The sequence below is a fragment of the Psammomys obesus genome, unplaced genomic scaffold, assembly GCF_907164565.1.
Source record: "Psammomys obesus unplaced genomic scaffold, mPsaObe1.curated_primary_1811, whole genome shotgun sequence".
Lineage (NCBI taxonomy): Eukaryota > Metazoa > Chordata > Mammalia > Rodentia > Muridae > Psammomys > Psammomys obesus.
The window spans coordinates 1,325,920-1,345,188 of record NW_026592509.1 but is presented as its reverse complement, the minus strand read 5'-3'; the positions used below and the strand labels follow the sequence as shown (position 1 = coordinate 1,345,188).

General features: G+C 53.7%; 2 protein-coding genes across 2 annotated transcripts in view; one reads left to right on the top strand and one right to left on the bottom strand.

Annotated features, from left to right (window-relative positions):
* The window catches only part of Trpm4 (transient receptor potential cation channel subfamily M member 4), a 28,061-nt gene extending 11,088 nt beyond the window's left edge, over window positions 1-16,973 (bottom strand). The window contains exons 1-16 of the mRNA XM_055613477.1: window positions 16,862-16,973; window positions 16,559-16,629; window positions 11,624-11,798; window positions 11,199-11,379; window positions 10,905-11,068; window positions 10,541-10,724; window positions 7,109-7,170; window positions 6,792-6,983; window positions 6,582-6,681; window positions 4,751-4,863; window positions 4,011-4,346; window positions 3,736-3,867; window positions 2,936-3,065; window positions 2,710-2,855; window positions 670-782; window positions 308-385 (exon numbers count right to left, since the gene is read on the bottom strand). Of these exons, the coding sequence (XP_055469452.1) occupies window positions 308-385; window positions 670-782; window positions 2,710-2,855; window positions 2,936-3,065; window positions 3,736-3,867; window positions 4,011-4,346; window positions 4,751-4,863; window positions 6,582-6,681; window positions 6,792-6,983; window positions 7,109-7,170; window positions 10,541-10,724; window positions 10,905-11,068; window positions 11,199-11,379; window positions 11,624-11,798; window positions 16,559-16,629; window positions 16,862-16,885 (2,201 nt within the window). The 5' untranslated portion in view covers window positions 16,886-16,973. The remainder of the gene's footprint in view (window positions 1-307; window positions 386-669; window positions 783-2,709; window positions 2,856-2,935; window positions 3,066-3,735; window positions 3,868-4,010; window positions 4,347-4,750; window positions 4,864-6,581; window positions 6,682-6,791; window positions 6,984-7,108; window positions 7,171-10,540; window positions 10,725-10,904; window positions 11,069-11,198; window positions 11,380-11,623; window positions 11,799-16,558; window positions 16,630-16,861) is intronic.
* Window positions 16,974-18,265: 1,292 nt separating this feature from the next.
* The window catches only part of Hrc (histidine rich calcium binding protein), a 3,465-nt gene continuing 2,461 nt past the window's right edge, over window positions 18,266-19,269 (top strand). The window contains exon 1 of the mRNA XM_055613476.1: window positions 18,266-19,269. This exon is cut by the window's right edge and continues 1,058 nt beyond it. Within this exon, the coding sequence (XP_055469451.1) occupies window positions 18,332-19,269 (938 nt within the window). The 5' untranslated portion in view covers window positions 18,266-18,331.

The following is a 19,269-nucleotide window of genomic DNA, read 5'->3' as shown; positions in this document are numbered from 1 at the left end:
CCTTCACAGGGCAGCGGCAGGAGACGCACAGGGAGCCCAAGGCAAACTGATGGCCATGTCCTTGTGGGAGAGACAGCTTTTGTACCCGCACAGCAGCTCACTGGCTCCAAGGACCAAGTTTCAGGTCAGTCCTTGAGCGTGGCCTTCGAGAAATGGCCTCAGCACCTTCAGCGGCTCACTGAAGCCATAGAATGCTGAAAGCCCCGTTCTCCCTTCAGGCCTTGCTCCAGTGCCTGATGGAAGTGGGAGCTGACACAGTCCTGACACTGCCCCCGGCGCCCTCCCCCAGTGCTGGGGTGCCACTCACCCGGCAGGGCCTGCGCCGTTGATGCTGCTGTCCAGGTCAAAGTCCAACTCCATCTGCGTGGGCTCCTCCTCTGACTTCCTGCCGTTGGGGGCAGGACACAGAATGAGAAACAGGGGCTCTCGAGAAAGACCCAAACTCATTTTACCACAAACCGTGCAAAGAGACAAGTGACCTAAAAAGTAGGGAAACTGCGCAGAGAGATGCTGCAGAAGCACTTCAACAACCCCCACCTTCCAAAACATTCCCGCCAGAGATGGGAAACAGTCCCTTTCCAGGGAGGGGACCTGCTGAGGGGGCCGGGAAGAGGGCAGTGAGAACTGAGCAGAGGTGAGGGACTGACCTCCGGACCCTCGGGGACCGACCTGAAGGCGATGAGGCTGGTGAAGATGAGAGGAGGGCAGAAGAAGGCCATCAGCAGCGCCCAGATAGGTGTCGTGCTGTCCATCTCCCCCCACCACTTCTGTGTCAGCAGAGACTGTGAGAGGTGGGAACAGAAGGGCTTGCCTCTCCCCGCACCCCACCCGAGACCCTGATGAGGGTTGGACTACGAGACTGGGGCACAGAGCAAACTTCCATATGGGGTCTCAGCCGTTGGAACCTGGGGGACGGGAGTCAAGGGCCACCTCCTTAGCCCTTAGCCGATAGAATGGAATAGCTTAATGTGTGTGGGTGTTGTGTCCGCATCCTTGTCTGTTCTGTGCACAATTGTGGGGGCTGACATGTTTTAAGTTTAAGAGATCTGTAGAAAAACAAAAATGCTTCAAATTTGGCTCAAAAAACTTGTGGTAGTGGTCTTATCCTGGGCCAGCGGGATACACACCAAGGCGTGCCTGGTGTCTGGATGGGTAAGAAGTTGGCACCAGATCCCACAGAAGTGGAGCTGTAAATGGTTGTGAGCTGCCACACGGGTGACAGGACTCAAAGTTGGGTCTTCTGCAAGAGCAGCCTGTCCCTGTCCCTAACCAGGGACCCACTTCTCCAGGCCCGGAGCAGCCAAGCTTTACTGACAGCAAAGGGCAGAGGTCGTGCCAAGCACTCTGTGGGGACCAGATTGTTTAACCCCGGACGGTAGTACTAGTGTTTTCTGCTTTTGACACACAAGATTGGCTAAAACAAACAACAGCGACTGAGCAGAATCCACGAGCTTCACCACCGGCGAAAGCACGGAACTCTGGGTAAATCATTTGAACCGCCAGCTAAAAACATCTCAATGGGCAAGGCAGCAGGACCACTTACTGGGACAAACCAGACGTCCCGCTAGGTTAAGCAGGACTTCCTGTTGAGTGGACTGAGGGTCACTGAGTGTGAGAATTTCTAAGATTCCAATTCATTCATGGTCCCTGGTTGTTTTCAATGTGTCGGGATTGGAGACTGTGGAGACTGAACAGGGCTGTCCCTCCGGGGAGGCTCCCCTCTTTCACCGCCTCTCTCTCTCTCTAAAATGCTAGATAACGTTCCCAGGAATCATCTAACTGTGGTGAAGCAGAGCTACCAACAGCTTAAGGAAGGGGGAAGGGCTTCCTGTTTGGGGAGGTGGGACTTCCTTTAGGAGGAGTGGGCTAGCCTGTGGGAATAAGAGGAAATTCCTGTGTGAAATATGGCATTTCCTGTAAGCAACAACACTGGGGGGTTCGTGTGCTCTTGCTGTGGCAGCAGGTCTTCTTGTGGAAAAGAGTGAAGTGACATTTTCCAAGGCAGTAGCTCCTCTTGTTGTGGTGACCCTCAACTGTAAAGTTATTTTTTTTAAGATTTAGTTATTTATTATGTATACAATGTTCTGTCTTCATGTACACCCACAGGCCAGAGGAGGGCAGATCTCATTGTAGGTGGTTGTGAGCCACCATGAGGTTGCTGGGAATTGAACTCAGGACCTCTGAAAGAGCAGCCAGTGCTCTTAACCTCTGAACCATCTCTCCAGTCCCCCATAAAGTTATTTTTACTGCTATTTACAACTGTAATTTTGCTACTATCATAAATTTTGGGGGTGTTTTTTTTTTTCTTTTTTGAGACAGGGTTTCTCTGTGTAGCCCTGGCTACACACTCTGTAGGCTGAGAGATTCACCAACCTCTGCCTCCCAAGTGCTGGGATTAGAGGTGTGGGCCACCACCTCCTGGCTTACTGTTAAGACTCTTTCTGTTTGTTTGTTTTTGTTGTTTGAGACAGGGTTTCTCTGTGTAGCCTTGGCTTTCTTTGTAGACCAGGCTGGCCTCACAGAGATCCGCCTGGCCCTGCCTCTCCAAGCGTTGGGAGTGTGCCATCACACCGGGCTTACTGTTATGACTCAAGGTAAATATTTGACCCCTGTGAGAGGGTTGTTTGGCCCTCAAAGGTTGAGACCCATTGTTCTAGGGACAAGTGGAGTCCAGGCGTGGGGCTCGTGGTGGTCGAGTCACAAGCTCACCTGTACCCCATCCTGGGCAAAGAACGCACGGGCATCGGCCTGCAGGGCAAGCTGGAGGCAGGTAGCCTCTCCCCAGAGGGGACAGCGGCGCAGAAGCAGGCGGGCTGCCCGGTCCTCGCTGTTGTGGTAACACTCACTAAAAAGGTCTGGGGACAAGAGTACAGGTGAGGACGGGTGGAGTGGGGGGGGGTGCCTGTGTGTGCCCGCAACACCCTGCCCCACGTACCCACACTCATGCTCTCAAACTTGGCCGCCAGGTCCTTCCGCCGGGAGGCCTCCTCAGCCTCCCACTCTAGGCGAGCCATCACTCGAAGCAGGAGACAGGCCCCAAGAGCAGAGGCCACTGAGTTAGAGCCCTGGAGAGAAAGAGGACATGGGGTGGTCAGAGCTCAGTGTGAAGCCTGGGAAAGGAACAAGGAGAAAGCTTGTGATGGTGGGAGAACCGAAGTTAATGGAGTCGTTAAGGCCAAGGGTTCACCCAGACAAATGCTTCCCAGGGCTATTAGACAGGGTCATGATCATCACACTCAAGACAGAATAGCCAGGTGGTGGCTGGATGCCCCAGGTGCTATTTTCATGGGTGCTGAGTTCCGTCTGGGGAGACAAGTCCTGGAAGGGGACGATGGTTATCTACAGTGTCATCAATGTTCTTTTTTAAAAATTCAGACTGTGTGGGGCGCCTGTCACATTTAGCATTCGTGAGGCAGAGGGTAGCCTGCGTTACACAGGAAGACCCTGCCTCAGCAAAGCAAAACTAGGGGTGGGGACCGTGGCCCCACTGGGTAGAGAGCTGTTTAGCAAGCACAGAGCACTGGGTTTGATTCTCAAGGAGCTAAGGGTAGTGGCACGAGTTCCAGATCATCCTAACATCATGTTCAGGGCCAGCCTGGGCTGTGTGTGACCCTGCCTCAGAACAATAAAAGGGAGAAAGAGTGCAGGTTGGGTGAGTTCAGAGGTCAGAGCTGCCTGCGGGGGTTGGAGGCAACTTGAGGTCTACGGGATGACAGAATGAAGGTCAGCATTTACCTTCTCCCAGAAGTAAATGGCCATCTGGGCCCGGTTCAACAACAGAGCCCAAATAAGCAGGTCAGTCCAGGGGGCTTGCTCAAAGCTGGCGTCTGTGGATGGCAGAGTGGCGCAGTCCATAAGCAGAGAGGCCTGAAAACAAAGAGAGGCCGAACAAGAAGTAGCCCCACCCTCTCTCAAACACTACCCTTCCCCATTTTACTACACCCCTTTCCAGAGCCCTGCCCCTCCCTGGCGCAGCCCAGCCATGCACTCTCAGTCTCTAAGGTCCTTACCCTCTCTTTGCAGTCCTGGCCCAGCTGGGAGTCCCGGGCACTCCTGGCAGGGTACCTCGGTGCGCACGTTTCCCCCAGCAGCGTCCTCAGAACTTGCCCTACTTTAGGAGGCCGGAGCTCCACAGATCCGGGTGGGTTTTTGCCGCTGCCGACATGTGATGCCTGGTCCAGAAGACTGCGGATGAGTGAGTTAGGGGACACCGCACTGTATAGCTGGGCCAGGCGCGGGAGGGTCAGGAAGTGTCCCAGGCTAAGGCCGTGGGAGATGAGCAGGCGCACGAATTCAGGCCTGTCATTCAGCAGAGCATCCATGAGAGAGGCCTCCAGGTGGAAGGACTGTGTGAGGGAAAGCGAGGGGACCATGATAAGCTAATACAGACATGCCAGGTGAACCCAGAGGACAAGAGATCGAGGCGCAATGCCACAAATGAAGCATGATGGGAGGAGAGTGAAGGGGCTGATGAATGGATGGATAGATTGATAGATGATGGACAGATAGGTGAGTTCGTGGATGGTTTGATGGGTGGATAGAAAGAGAGGTGGATGGTTAGATAGATGGAGGGACAGCATGAGTGGATGATGGATAGAAAGGGACAAAGGAACAACCAGAGATGAGTGGGCAATTAAGGGAAGGACAGAGAGATCATAATGGAAGGTAGGAGCAGGTTTCCAAGAAGTCAGCCAAGGAGGAATGTGGACCCTGCTGCGGGGTCTTTAGTCCCTGTGTCCTGACTCCTCACCCTCCATTGGATGTCCCCACGGAAAAGTTCACTTTGGGCAATGTCCACGCGGTTCCAAGCCACAGCCAAACGCAGCTCATCCAGGTAAGCGGACGCCTCAGAGCTCCCGCAGGCTGGAAGGATGAGAGGGAGGCTCAGGGATGGGTGGGGACATCAGGCAGATGTCCGCTTTGCTGCCTCTTCCTCTATGAACTGGAGTCACATTGACACTCTTGACAGCAGTGCCAACAATGACAAGAAGTAGCTCCAGACGGCAGCCATCTCCAGCTCATCCAGCTTACCTACGGCCAATAAAAGTCCAAAGAGGGCCATGACCATGCCCAGGACCACACAACCTCCCATTTCATTTAAAAAAATGAAAATACATCGAGAGTGAGACTTATTCCCAATCTGTACTTTCCTTGAACTTTTTCCAGAGTATCAAGAGAAAGAAAGCACATGGATTGGTAAATCTTGCTTACCCACAATGGGTGGATGAAGGGATCGGTGGGCAGGTGGGTGGGTGAACAGGTTGATGGAGAGATGGTGGTGGGCAGGGATGGGTGAAGAGTTTGGTGTATCAGTGAATGCATGTTCCCTCAAAAATTCCCTGTGCCTTAACTTTTATCTCAAGAGCCTCCTGCCCTTAACCTGCTCACCTTGACCCACACCCAACTTTCTTGAGGTCAACTCACTCAGCAAGGCAAAACCCTAGGATCCATCCCTCATGTCCCACAGCCCATCAGTCCCTGGGCCACTGTGCCATGTCTCCCATGCAGTCCAAGTGGCCACAGCACATCCAAGCTCAGTGTCACCAAAGTCTCTTCCTCTGCTCATGATCTCATCTCTCCTAACCCGGCTGCCCTGCCTGCTCCATGGAGACCCCTCTAACATAGACTGGTCTTGGTATCCTCATCCCTGATTCTCAGGGAAAAGTCTCAGCCTCCAACCCCTCAGCTGGTAGGGGCCTGCAGCAAGCTCTTGACTCCAGCACACTCTGCTGTGTACAAGCTACCAGACTCCTTTTGTCTCCTCAGAAATACTCCATGCTAGAGACCACATCCCACAGACCTAAATCCTCAGTCATGCAAAGCCACTAGCTGGGGCACTAGTGTAAGCTACTTCCCTCTCTCTGAGCCTCAGGGAGCTGTTGTGGTCCCACCAGCTTCTTCAGACAAGCTTACAAGCCACACAGCGTGTGAGATTTAAGATGGATGGAAAGGCAAATGAGAGGACAGAATGGATGTGTTGAACAGTTAAAGCGCTGGCGGGTGGTTAATAGGGTGGACAGATGGGTAGGTGGGTGTGTGCATGAATGTATGGATGGACAGGTGAATGGGTGGGTAGGTGGGTCTGCATGGCCGGATGGCTGTGAGGATGGGTAGACAGGAGGTAGATGGATGAATAGGTATGTAAGTGGATGGATGAATGTGCGCACAAGTGGATGGGTGGATGGATGGATAGAGAGACGGATATATGGATTCATGGGTGGATAGGGAGAGGGTAGATGGATGGATGGATAAGTGGGTGGTGAGTGGGAGGCTGGATGAAAAGATGGATGGGTGAAGGGAAACAGGGAAGAATGAAGAATGAGTGGAGTGGTGGGTAGATGAAGATACAAAGAGATGAACAGACATAGAGAGGAGTGGCCCCAACAGCCAGGTGGTGGTTGCACATAATGAAAGTGTCTAGAGAAAACTGTCCAACAGCATCAGGCAAAAACCTAGGAATCAGAAAAGACATAAGAGGCACAGAGAGAGGTGTGACCTTAGCTTACGGGGTAGAGGGTGGAGAGAGGGTCAACCGACCATCTGAGGCTGAAGAAAGGTAAGTGTGGGGTTACCCATCCCACCTTTCACAAGAGCCCTCAGAACGATGGTCTCAAACTCCTCCGAACCGTCTTCTGATGAGTAGACCGTCAGCAGCTCCTTTCGGGCCATGATCCTCTCTACCTGTAGAACGCAGAAAGTTAGTCCCCAGCCCAGATGGGTGGCTCCACCTGTCCCTAAGACCTGCCAGCCAGGCTGCCCAGCCCTGCCACCTTGGTTTCACAATTCCATACCTGGGCCTGCAGGACCTCAGGGTCCCCCTTAGGGAAGTAACGCCTAATCCGATCCTGGGCTTCGCCTCGCCTGAGTCCTCCACTCCCTGGGGCTAGAGTATCCTCCAAGGTCTCCACCAGACAATCTGCAGCACCCCCAGAGCCAGCCACCAAGAGGCAGGGCAGCTGAGCCTGCGTGGCGTCCTCTATCCGCTTCAGGAGCAAGGGGAGAGCTCGTCAGGCCCAGCCTCTGGTCCCCACAGCCCTGAGACTCTGGAGCACAGCTTCGGCCCTCAGCTCTCCTCCCACCTCAGACAGAGACATGCAGCTCCAGGTACCTTCAACATCTTCTCGTCACCATCGATGAGAAGAAGGAGCACGGGGATGTCGATTCCAGTCCCTGAGAGACAGGGAGACAGGGAGACAGGGAGAGGGAAACCTGGTCACACTTTATCAGCCTTGGCTGGGGATGCAAAAGAACTACATTTCCCAGGAGTCTGTAGGGGCAGACTGTGACCTTATCCCAACCTTGTGGCCAAGACTCATGGGAATGGTCATTCTTTTAAAATTTGTGTTACATTTATTTATGTAGTGTTGGGCAGATGGTGCTCCCAAACGTGTAGAGGTCAGAGGACAATTTGTGGGAGTCTGTTCTTTCCTTCAGCTTTGTCCTGGGGATGGAACTCAGGCCATCAGGCTTGGCAGCAAGTGCCTTTACTTGCTGAGCCACCTCATCAGCCTGGGACCTGTCATTCTTTGTGAACTTTTGGGTGGGAAAAGACTTTATGGGTATTATTATTATTATTATTATTATTATTATTATTATTATTGTTGTTGTTGTTTGTGTGATTACAGCTGGCATGTGCCATATATGACTGTGCGGTCAGAAGGCAAGCTCAGGTGTGGGTCCTCACCCTCCGCCTTGTTATACACCACTGCACACGCCAGGCCAGCTGGCTCTGTCCGCCATCTCACCACAGGAGAGCTGGGGTTGCAGACACGAGCTGCTGCAGCCACCTTGATGTGAACTCTGGGGCCTCAGTCTCGCCCAGCAAACACCTTCTCTGTCAGGTCGTTCCCCGGCACGCCCCCATCACCACTGTATGTTCAAAAACAATGTCTCATGCACCCCAGTCTGGCCTCATTACGGAGCCCAGGGAGACCCTGAACTTCTGATCCTCTTGTAGACGGTGTCAGTGCCAGAAGCCCAGGGCGTCCACCGCACCTCGGAAAGGAGCAGAGCTTCAGACCTGGACTCTTGGCTCCTGAGTCAGTCTTATGATTGGCTAAGCACTCCGAAGGCCAGTGAGGTGAGAGTTCAAGTGGAAAAGGAAGGAAATACAAACAGATGGGCAATCTTAGCACCATAAAAATGTTAACAACGCCCATAGTAAAATCATATAAGGGAATGGCATGTTGATTCTACCCCCAGGAACATGAGAAAACAGACTGCATGAGGCTGGATGGCCACACTTCAACCACCCATTATGGAACTCTGGGCTGAAGAAATAGCACAAGAAAGTAGACAGTTGAATTTAAATGTGTGCTTTTGTGGTTGGCTGCTGTTGCTGGTTTGGGTTTTAGGGGACAGGGCCTCACTCTGTAGCCCAGCCTGCTTTGATCTCAGCTGCTTCTCCAGCATGAGCCTGCCTGTGTGCCGCATGCTCCCCTCCACGGTGATGATGGGCTAAATCTCAGAACCTGTAAAGTAGTCCCCCAGTTAAATGCTCTCTCTAATAAGGGTTCCGAGGGACGCGGGGTCGCCTCTAGGCACAGAACACTGACTATGGAGTCCTGACTTTGAGTCAAGCCATGGAGCTATAGAAGCTGTGTGGAACCCACATCGGCACATGTGGACAGCAAACACAGGCATTCAGCGCTGTTTCTAGTGGCAGATGGTCCAAGTCCCTAACATTAGTCAACTGGGAAAGTCCCAAATGAGAGGTGTTATCTACATGAAGAGCTGGGAATGCTTGATGTGGCTCACAAGGTCCAGCGGCCGCCTGGCCTGCACACAGCCCTGGCTCAGTCACCAGCGTGTCAGAAAGAGGAGATAAAGAAGCATGTGATTACGCATGAGGAAAGTGTAACGGGTTATGTCTAATATCACAAAGAAAGGCGAACAAATGCCATGTTGTAGTCATCCTAGCACTTGGAAGGCTGAGGCATCAGGATTGCTAAGAAGAAGGGAGAGAGACGGAGAAGAGAGAAAAAGAAAAGGAGACCAAGACCGTATGTGAACTCCAGACTGTGAAACACTGATGACCGCCCAGTGGGGAGAAGGACAGGACTTTCTCTCTCTCTCTCTCTCAAATATATATATTTGAGTCAGGGTTTTACTATGTAGCCCTGGCTGTTCAGCCCTGTGTAGACCAGGCTGGCCTTGAACTCACTGGGCTCCCCTGCCTCTGAGAACAGAGCACTGAGATTAAAGCTGTGCCCACCCCACTGCACACTTTTTTTTCTGTCCTTTCTGATGATTCGGTTTGTAAAGTTGAATTCCCACCAAGAATGACATTTTGTCATGACACTGAAAAAAAGTTGGCCTCAAAGGTCATATGTTAACTTATGTCAACCCCATCCGAAATGCTTTCAAGTGTCCCCGTGATGCTCAAATAAGGACTTGGAGGAGCATCTTTGATTTCTGACCTTTTTCTGCTTAGAAATGATCAACAGGTAAAGTATATACACATATTCCAAAACCTGAAAACACCTGGAGTTGAAAACATGTCTAGTCCTAGGCATTTTGAACTGGGAGCCTCACACTGCAGTCACAAGACAGCAGGGGGAGCAGACTGCAGCTCCTAGGGGCTGGAGACACAGGAGGACAGTCTCCGTGGTGACTGAACTTCAATGCTCCACTTTGGAAAGCTAGCTGCACGAGTAGACCCAGAGTTAAAAGTCCTTCAGTTTAGTACTTTGAAAGTAACAGATTCAAAACTATCTTTTACCTTTTTTGTTTTCTTAAAACTAATTTATTTATTTGTTTGTTTGAGGCAGGGTTTCTCTGTGTAGCCCTGACTGTCCTGGAACTCACTCTGTTATCCAGGCTGGCCTCAAACTCAAAGATTCCCCTGCCTCTCAAGTACTGGGATGTTGGGTTTTCAAGACAGAGTTCCTCTGTGTAGCCTTGGCTGTCCTGGACTTGCTTTGTAGACCAGGCTGGCCTCAAACTCAGAGAAATTCATCTGCCTCTGCCTCCCTAGTGCTGGCATTACAGGCGTGCGCCACCGCACCCAGCTGCAAAACCAATTTTTAAAAACTGTTGTGTATGCATGTCTCTATGTGTATGTGCCTATGAGTGACATGACTAAGGAGGCCAGAGAGGAAGCTGAGTCCCCTAGAGCTGGAGTTACAGGTAGTTGTGAGCTGTGGGTAGGTGCTGGGGCCAGGCGTGGTGGCCTATGCCTTTAATCCCAGCAATCAGGGAGGCAGAGGCAGGGACTCACATGCCTCTGCCTCCAAGGGCTGGGATTAAAGGTCTGTGCCCCCACACCCAACATGGACAAGACTTTTTTTTTTTTCTTTTTCAGTTTTTCGAGACAGGGTTTCTCTGTGTAGCCTTGGCTGTCCTGGACTTGCTTTGTAGACCAGGCTGGCCTCAAACTCAGAGAAATTCATCTGCCTCTGCTTCCCTGAGTGCTGGGATTACAGGTGTGCGCCACCATGCCTGACTTGGACAAGACTCCTAAGGGAGGAAAGCTGTCCAGTCCTGGCCACACCTGGCCAGCGGGGTCCAGTGTGCTGGTCTGACCACTAATCCCACCTACCTCCCACTCCAGTCTTCTGCTGGGCCATGTAGGACTCAAACCGAAGGCGGAAGCGGTTCTCGCCACCCAGGCGGCCGTATGTGCCGTCATCCACCAAGAAGAAAGCTGAGTAGTTATAGTCCAGGGGGAACTCAACTCCATCCTCAGGGTCACCTCGCCAGCGGTACCTCGCAGGGAATGAGCCCTGGGGACAATGCCAGACAAAGAAGTCCTTTAGAAGGGACAGGGTGCTCCCCCACAGACTGGAGGACCAGTCCCTGACATCCTCCCTCAGACCCAAGGGTCTTCCCCAGCCCTCCTTCCCAGTCTCCTCCCTCAGACCAGCACTTCAGGTCAGGGCCTCATCTCTGAACCCCATTCCCACCTTGGGGTTGATCAGCATGTCTCTGTTCCGGACCACACCCCAGGGGGCCACACCCATGGCCACCACCTTGCTGCCCCCGGTGCTGGCTGTCTGGTGGTCCCTCACGGCCACACCCACATGTCGGCCTATTCCTGTGTGCAGTCCTCCTGTAACGATCCAGGCCCCTATGTCGGACGGGGGAGGCACAGAGTAGAAACAGTGAGACAAGGGCCTGCAAACGGAAGCAATGCCCTCCAGCCAGGGCGACAGTGGGTTCGAGGCCGAGGGAACACAGTCCCCAGTCCCTGTGGTCACCTGTGCTCTGGGCCGCTCTCACCAGCCCACGACGCAGAAAGTCCTGCAGCCAGGTCTGGAGCACGGGGCCCCCCGAACCCCCCAGCACGGACACCACCAAATTTGGGGCACGAAAGCCCCAAGAGCGAGTGACGAGGCTGTACACAGTGGCTGGATCCGTGCGGTCAGACAGCCGGAGGAACTGTGGACACAGGAGGATGAGACACGTGGGGACAGAGAGACAGAGACAGCAGGGGACAGACCCAGAGAGAAGCCTACAGAGGCCTAGGAGAGAGGGCAGACAGACCGGGAGGCAGCAAGGACCTAGAGAGAGAGAGGGACAGACACTTAGGCAGAGGCACCCCAAGACAGGGTGGGCCAGTGGGGAGTCATTCAGCCTTGTCCCAGCCCCACCCAGCCCGGCGGCCCGGACATGCAGGCCTCACGTTGCTGAGTTTGCGGCCAGAGTATATGAAGTTCAGGTCCCCGTAGGCGTCCGTGGGCTTCTCGGTAGTGTGCTCATCACTGCTCCACTCCGTAACCACGGCTGCCCCAAAGGCATCCTCCACGGCCACGGACGGGTGGGCATCCCGAGGCTGCCCACACTGGCACAAGGTCCCTCTGGGGGCAGGAGGGTAGAGCATGAACCCTAGGTGTCCCCACTGACTCCAACCTGTACAAATGTTCATATCCCATCCACACCGACCCTGCATCCCCAAAGAAAGCGTCTATCGTAAACCCAGCACGGGCTTTGACTGCCTGGAGGAGAAACTGAGGCAGGGGCCCCTATAGTCAAGCTCCATCCCAAATAAGCAGGACAGGGAGATTGGCCTGCAGGATCAGAAGGATCAGAATAACCACAGCCAGGCCCCAGTAGATGACATCCATTATGAGAAAGAAATTTTAAGGACTCAGCCACAAAAAAGCTGGGTGTGGTAGCACACGCCTTTAATCCCTAGTTTGAAGCTTTGAGGGCAGCCTGGTCTACAGAGTTCGAGGGCTGTGCAGAGAAGCCCTGTCTCTAAAAAAAAAAAAAAAAAGAAAAGAAAGTTTTCGGTACCAAAAGCTGAGGCCACTGTGCATCTTCACTTCTCTGAGACTGAATTTCCTCCAACACAAAGATAGTAACAGCTCCACGGAACTCAGAGGAGCCAAGAAAATCACAGTGTCTCCTGAAGTGAGGATAGCAACCGGCCCCAGCTGGAGACGGGCTGCATGAACTCCAAACAGAGCCTTAAATAACTTAGAATTGCACAGCGGAAAAGTCGCTCCTTTTTCAGAGTTCCCTGACTGCGAGGAGGCTGCTGTGCCCGGTGCCGGCCTGACTGTCAGCCTGTCTCAGGCAGAAAGGCAGGCAGGAGCCAGCATCTGGGCCCAGGCCTTAGCTAGAAGGTAGGGTCGCTTTATTCTTTGTTCAACCTATCCCGATACACTCCCTTCCCTGCTGCTTTCCTTCTCATTCTAAGAAACAGGCAACATGATGGTTTTCATTTCTGGTCTTCCTAGATGGAATGGTTTCCTCTCAAAATCCTGGGAAGATGCCTCAGTGGTTAAGAGTGTATTCAGAGAGCACCCAAGTTGGATTCCTAGCACCCACAAGGCGGCTCACAGCCATGCCCAGGGGACCCGATGTTCTCCTAGCCTTCTCGGGCACCATATATGCCCATGCGCGCGCGCGCGCGCACACACACACACACACACACACACACACCAGCAAAATGCCCATACAGGTACAATAAATAAAAATTTCAAAAAAGAGCAAAAATGAATATTTAAAAATTATAAATGTGCAATTATCCCTTGCTACTCTGGTGACTGTCATGTTAGCTTCCAAGAATAAGGTGCACGACTTGGGGGGGGGGGGGGGGAATGTAGCTAATTCTCCTTGGCCTGATTCTGGAAGAAATTCAAATAGTGGCCTCACTTGAAGTTTCAGAAGCTAAGTGAACTACTGATCTGGGAATGGTGCTGGGGGCGGGGTTGACATGGGCTCTCAGTAGCCCAGGCTGGCCTCAAACTTTCTATAGCCAAAGCTAATCACAAATTCTTTTTCTTTTTGCTTCAAATTTCTGATTCTCTTGCCTCAGCCTCTAGAGTTCTGGAATTACAGGTGTGCACTGCCTTATCTGGCTTATTTTATGGACGGATCCCAGATTGAGCACACACCAGGCAAGCATTCCAGTAACAACTGAGCCATGCAGCCCCAGGCCCCCGGGATTTTGTTTTTCTTAAATATATTTATCTTTTGTATGTGTGAATATTTGCTTCTGCACACGCCAGCGCACCACGCCCGTGCACGATGCCCGTGGAGGCTGGAAGAGCGTGTTGAATCCTGCAGAACTGGAGTTACAGATGGTTGCGGGGTGCTGGGCACTGAGCTCAGGTCCTCTGCAAGAGCAACCAGGGCTCCTAACCTCTAAGCTGACCCGGCACCCTTCTAACCCTTGCTTTTTCAGAGCCCACGATGCTCTAAAACTAGCTTTGGCTGGTTTTGAACAACTGGGTGCTAGCTCGCCTCAGTGTGCGCCTGGTGTAAGGGCCGGTGATGTAGTGAAGGCCGCGTCACTGGTCATGCATAGGAAACGCAGCAGGTCCACACCTACGGTCTGTTGTCTTCCCAGAGCTACAGTAATGGACACAACCTACTCCATCTCTAGTGCCAGGGGACCCTGGCATGCCTCAGTAACCCCCTTACCCATCTGAACCTCATTCTTGAACCCCCAGATCCCTTTACTCCTTTAGTCAAAACTTGTGCATGAGATCTCTGGAGCACCTTGCCAGGGGTCTGTAATCCACACGGGCTCCTTATAACCTGACCTACTGACTCAAAGCAAACCCTGGGGGAGAAAGTGCTTGCCTTGGGGGCATCAGGACCTGAGTTTGTCCCCAGGACCCACAAACATGGCGTGGTGCCACACACCTGTAATCCCAGCACTACAGGGGGTTCTGTGAGGCTAGCCCGGCCATCCCACGCTAGTGAGAGACACTGTCTTAGAAAACAGGGTACCCAGCTGTCCTCCGCCCTGTATGTGTGCTCGTGCACACAGCTGCACCTGTGCTCAGGAGCACACCCAAAACTAAAGCAAGAGAAAAACAGTTTCTTGTCACACAGTGCGTACCAGCACTGGCCACACTGTCTCCACACCCATGTGGACAAGGATCCTCGCCATCACAGAAGACAGTACGTTCTGGTCCTATGATGCCGACAAGCTTTCTTGGCCTGCCTGCCTCCTGCCACCTTTGCTCTGTGTGTGTGGCACAGTGGCTCCATTCAAGTGTCATCTCACCGACAGAGGGTACCTGGCCACCATGGAAAGTGCTCATTCTGGAAATGTTGGCCTGATCCTCCCTCTCCTCAAAGCTGTAGCCCAACCCCCAGGGTGGCTTTCTTTTCCCTTTGCTGCCCTCAGAGCACACAAGAACCATGCCAGTGTCCTGGCTGCCCTTCATGATACCCTAGCCCAAAGCCTCCAGGGGCCAGTTAGGACGCTTCTGGAGAAAGGTGGATGCTAACTGCTAGAGTTTGTCTTGAAGACACTCCGAGAGGTGAGGGGGTTTTGTTGGGTTTGTGTTTTGTTTTTTCATTTTGTATGTGAGCATTTGCCTGCATGTGTGTCTGCCTACCACGTATGTGCAGTGCCTGTGGAGGTTTAAAGATGGGTCAGATTCCCTGGACCTGGAATTAAAGGTGGTTGTGAGCTGTCTTGTGGGTGCTGGGAAACGAGCAGCCAGTTTTCTTAACCACTGAGCCATATCTCCAGCCCCTGGTTGCTTTTTGGTGCTGTTATTTTATTTATTTATTTTTTAAAGATAAAGTCTGCCTCTGTAGCCCAGGTTGCTCTCAGAACTGCAGTGAGCCCCTGCCTGCTCCTGAATTCTAGCATTCAGAATGCTAGAACGAAAAACAGGCATATGCCTCTATCGACATACCTGGCAAGTTTCTTGGTTTGGGTTTTGGTCCTGGGAATGGAACCCAACATATGCTAAGTCCGTGTGCTACCACTGAACGGAGCCCTCAGGTGTAAGGAGGAAGTAGGGGAAGGGCAGGAAAGGGAGGGCAGTTTCTGCATTCTTCTCATCTGCTTCCATGGTTTCAATTTCTCCCTGTAGCTTGCACACAGAAGGGCGGCACCATCTTGCTCATGACTCTGGTCTCCAGAAGGCATGCCCAGGAGCCACCTACCCATGAACACTGGTGCCCAGTCTCCTCTCAGCGTCCCGAACGAACTCCTGTCCACCCTACCACAGCTCACCCCCAGAGAGCCTACCCAGCCCCCGACAACCACACTCAGGGAGGCCTCCGAGTACCCACAGGCTGGCACCAGCCTTCTCAACATAACAACATTCTTTGCACCCTGAACTTTGCTCTCAAGCCACGCCAGGCTGTCATTAGGGAGGACTTGGAACATGCACTTCCAAGGCCCAGAGCCACCTTCCAAGCACACTGAAGCATCTTTCCCAGTGACACTTGCATCCCGCCAGCTCATTTCCTCCCCCTCACATCAGCCACCCCGTCTGTGGCCCTTGGCCAGACCCACCAGTAAGCCAGTATCTGTGTTTATTCGCACAATATTTTCCTGTCCCACAGTGGTGGGACAGCAGGCTCCTGACAAAGGCACACTATGCGGATGACACTGCCCCAGACCAAAGACCACCCTGAGAACTGATTTAAAGCTGAACCCAGCTGCGGAGACTAAGCCCTGTGGGGGCGCCGCACAGCGGGCAGCCGTAATTGCCCTCTCCTCATGGGAGTAGCAGATATTTCCGGGTGTTCATGAGGTGGTGGGCAGGGTTCCAGAAACGTCCCAAAGTGACCTTGTTTAGTGTGCAACCCCAGGAGGGCGGAGCTGTCCTGTGCCCAGGTGACAGGCGCGGCCCAAGGAGGGAATCACTATCCCAGAGCTGCAGAACTCTGTAAGGCTGGCAGGGTGGCCGGGCTACGCTCGCTGAGCCGGGATGAGTAGACAGACACAGAACGCCGAAGCAGACAAAGTGACACAAAGGGACAGACACACAGACGAGACACCAAGACACAGAATGGGTCCCTGAAAGGGGTTTACATGCCCCCCACCACCCCACCCACCCCCCAGCTAGGGGGAAAGGAAGAACCCTGGCTGTGCCCTAGGCAGGGTAGCCCAGAAGGTGGGCAGCGTCTGTCTGAGGTGAGGGCGGGAATGTCCTTGGTGGGCGGGGCCTGAGTGTTGGGCTGGGCCTGTCTGTGCACCAAGGCCTTCTGCGGTGGGCAGGGGAGGGTCTGTCTGCGGTGGACAGCCTTGTGTGCGTCCAGGGGGGCGAGTCCATTCTGAGGGGCGGGGCCTGTCTGCATCGGGCAGGGCCCGCGAAACCTATGTCTGCTGGGTCGGCAGCCGCGAAGCGCTCACCCCGCATCATCGCCGAGGTCCGCTATGAACGTCGTGCACACCTTCTTCCTGAAGATCTTAGGGATCCAGCTCTGAGACCCGGAACAAGAAGGGCAGGGCGGGGACCGCGGTCAGACCTCGGGTTCGAAGACACCACCGCCGCCTCCCGGGACACCCTCGGGAACTCCAGTGTCCAACCGCAGGCTCAGCCGGAACCCCAAGCCCTTCAGTCTGGGAACTCCTGGCCCAGCGCCCGCTACCTCCGACCGGATCGGCGGGGCTGGTGCCGCCTCTGAACCCCGCTCACTCCCAGCCCCGCGATACCTGCTCCTTCTCCGGCCCCACCATGCTGCCGCCGCCGCAGCCCCTGGGGCTCCTCGTATTCCCTCCAGCCGCCGACCCGCCCGACCTAACCGGATCCGCAACTTCGCTGCCCAGCCTGGGGCGGGGAGTCCCGGAGAACACGTCATGGAAGGCGGGGAGAGGGCGGCTGCGGAGGAGGGACAGACTGCTGCCGAGCCAGGGGTGGGGAGGGGCCCGGGGACACGAAAGACCGAGATTCAGAGGGCAGAGCCAGCGGAGGAAGAAAGGAGGCAGAGTCTCACACACACACACACACACACACACACACACACAGACAAGGGACAATTCATTCAGAGAAACAGAGACTGAGAGAAAGACCCAGAGAGAGACAGAGACAGAAGCTAAGAGAGGGACCCAGAGAAAGAAAAGGGGACAGAGACCCAGAAAGAGAGGACAAAGTTACAGAGAGAGAATGAGATACCCAGAGACAGAGGCGGAAAGAGATGCAAAGAGAGAGAGGGCAGGAGACAGAGTCCCAGAATCAGAGAGACCCTGAGCGAGACAGACCAGAAGAGAGCAGGGAGAGCACAGTAGGAGTTGAGTGCGGAGGGTGGCGGTGGTCAGAACCCTGGGGAGGAACAGGGACCCTGAGCAAGTGCCTATAATGGGGGGAGGAGCTTGACTCATAAAGGACAAAAACCCGAAGAACATGGGTATGGTGGCAAGTGCTGGGTGGGCGATACCGGCCCTCAGAAAGCAGTGACATCTGTCTCCTGCCAAGTCCCTCCGATGGGGACAGCTGGGGCCTAGTAACCTGAACCCCCAGCACCCTCCCTCCTGTTGTATTTATAGCCCTGGCCTGTTCCCCTGCCCCCAGATCTGAGTTCCAGGGACAGGAGGTCATGGGGTGTTGGGGACAGGACTCCTTCACTGTCTTTCACAGCCTCTGCATGACATCCACTCTGACGCCGACTGTCCCATTCTGGCTGCGCATTCTTCACAATTCCTGCATTGCGGAGGTCCCCCTGCTCCCATACAGACTCCTCCTCTCCCAGCGCCCCAGGATTTTTCAGCATAACACTCTTCAGTCTAGCCTTTGTGTGAAAGATACCAAACTTGAGCTTGCAAGTCCCTGCCCCTTCCTGGCCATGAAGACCCCTCCACCACCCAGTCCTGAGCCAGAGGAGCAGGAGGGGAGGGGCAGGCAGGGGGAGAGACCAGAATAACTTAGGCTGAGGATAAATTTAGCCACAAGGAGGGGAGGGGACAGACCCCATTGGCCCAGCAGTGGGAAGGGAGGTCCTGGAACTAGGGTCACAGCTCCAAAGGGGACATCCTCAGAGGGCCATCCAAGACCTGAGGAAGACAGACAGAGAGTAGGAGAGATACAACAAAAGAGAGACAACTTAAGAGTCAAAGCAAAAAGGCATAAGGACCCACCAGAGGCAGCTGAAGCCACGCCTGGTAGAAGTTCAGCTGCTAAACGTCCCCATGGGCTTCCAGGGGCCATGGTTGCATTCTTGTCTCCTTTGGGCCACAGTGACCAGCCTTCTGGTCCCTCCAGTGGTGGCCCAGGAGCTGAGAGGGGCTGGGCTGGGTCTCGGCAATTGGAACAACAATGCAGGCATCCCTGGGTCCCCAGAGGACATGTCAACTGAGTTTGGCCACCACATCCACAGCCATGGGGGCCACCAAGGTGAGAAGGACAAAGATCACAGAGGAGAGGAAGAAGATTTCTCCAGGGAATATGACCACCAGCTCCAAGACCACAGGTACCCTGGCCATGAGGCTGGAGAGGAGAATGTGTCTGAAGAGGTCTTCAGAGGGCGTGTTAGGCCAGTGCATGGGCACGGAGGCCATGACAATGGAGATTTAGGGGACTCAGCAGAGCCTGGGAACCACTTCTCCAGAAAGAGGAGCCACAACCATAAAGATGAGGATGAGGATGGCATTGTCTCCAGTGTGTATCACCATCACACCAGCAGGCATGTCCACCATGTCCACGGAGGGGAAGATGATGATGGAGAAGAGGAAGAGAAGGTGGATGTGGAGGAAGACTCAGATGAGAAGGCCCATGGTCACCAGATCCACTCAAAGGAAGGAGATGAGGAGGGTTCAGATGAACTCCATCATGCACACAGACACAGGCACCAAGGCCACAAAGATGAAGATGGCGATGAAGATGGTGACTCTGCTGGGTATGGACACCAAGCTAACAAACATCAGCACCACGAAGAGGAAGACAATGGTGACTTAGCTGAAGACAATCATGCCCGCAGCCACAGACTTCAAGGCCAAGAAGATGAAGATGATGATGAAGATCATGACTCCAGTGAATATGGACACCAGGCACAGAACCACCAAGGCCAGGAAGAAGAAGAAGAAGAAGAAGAAGAAGAAGAAGAAGAAGAAGAAGAAGAAGAAGAAGA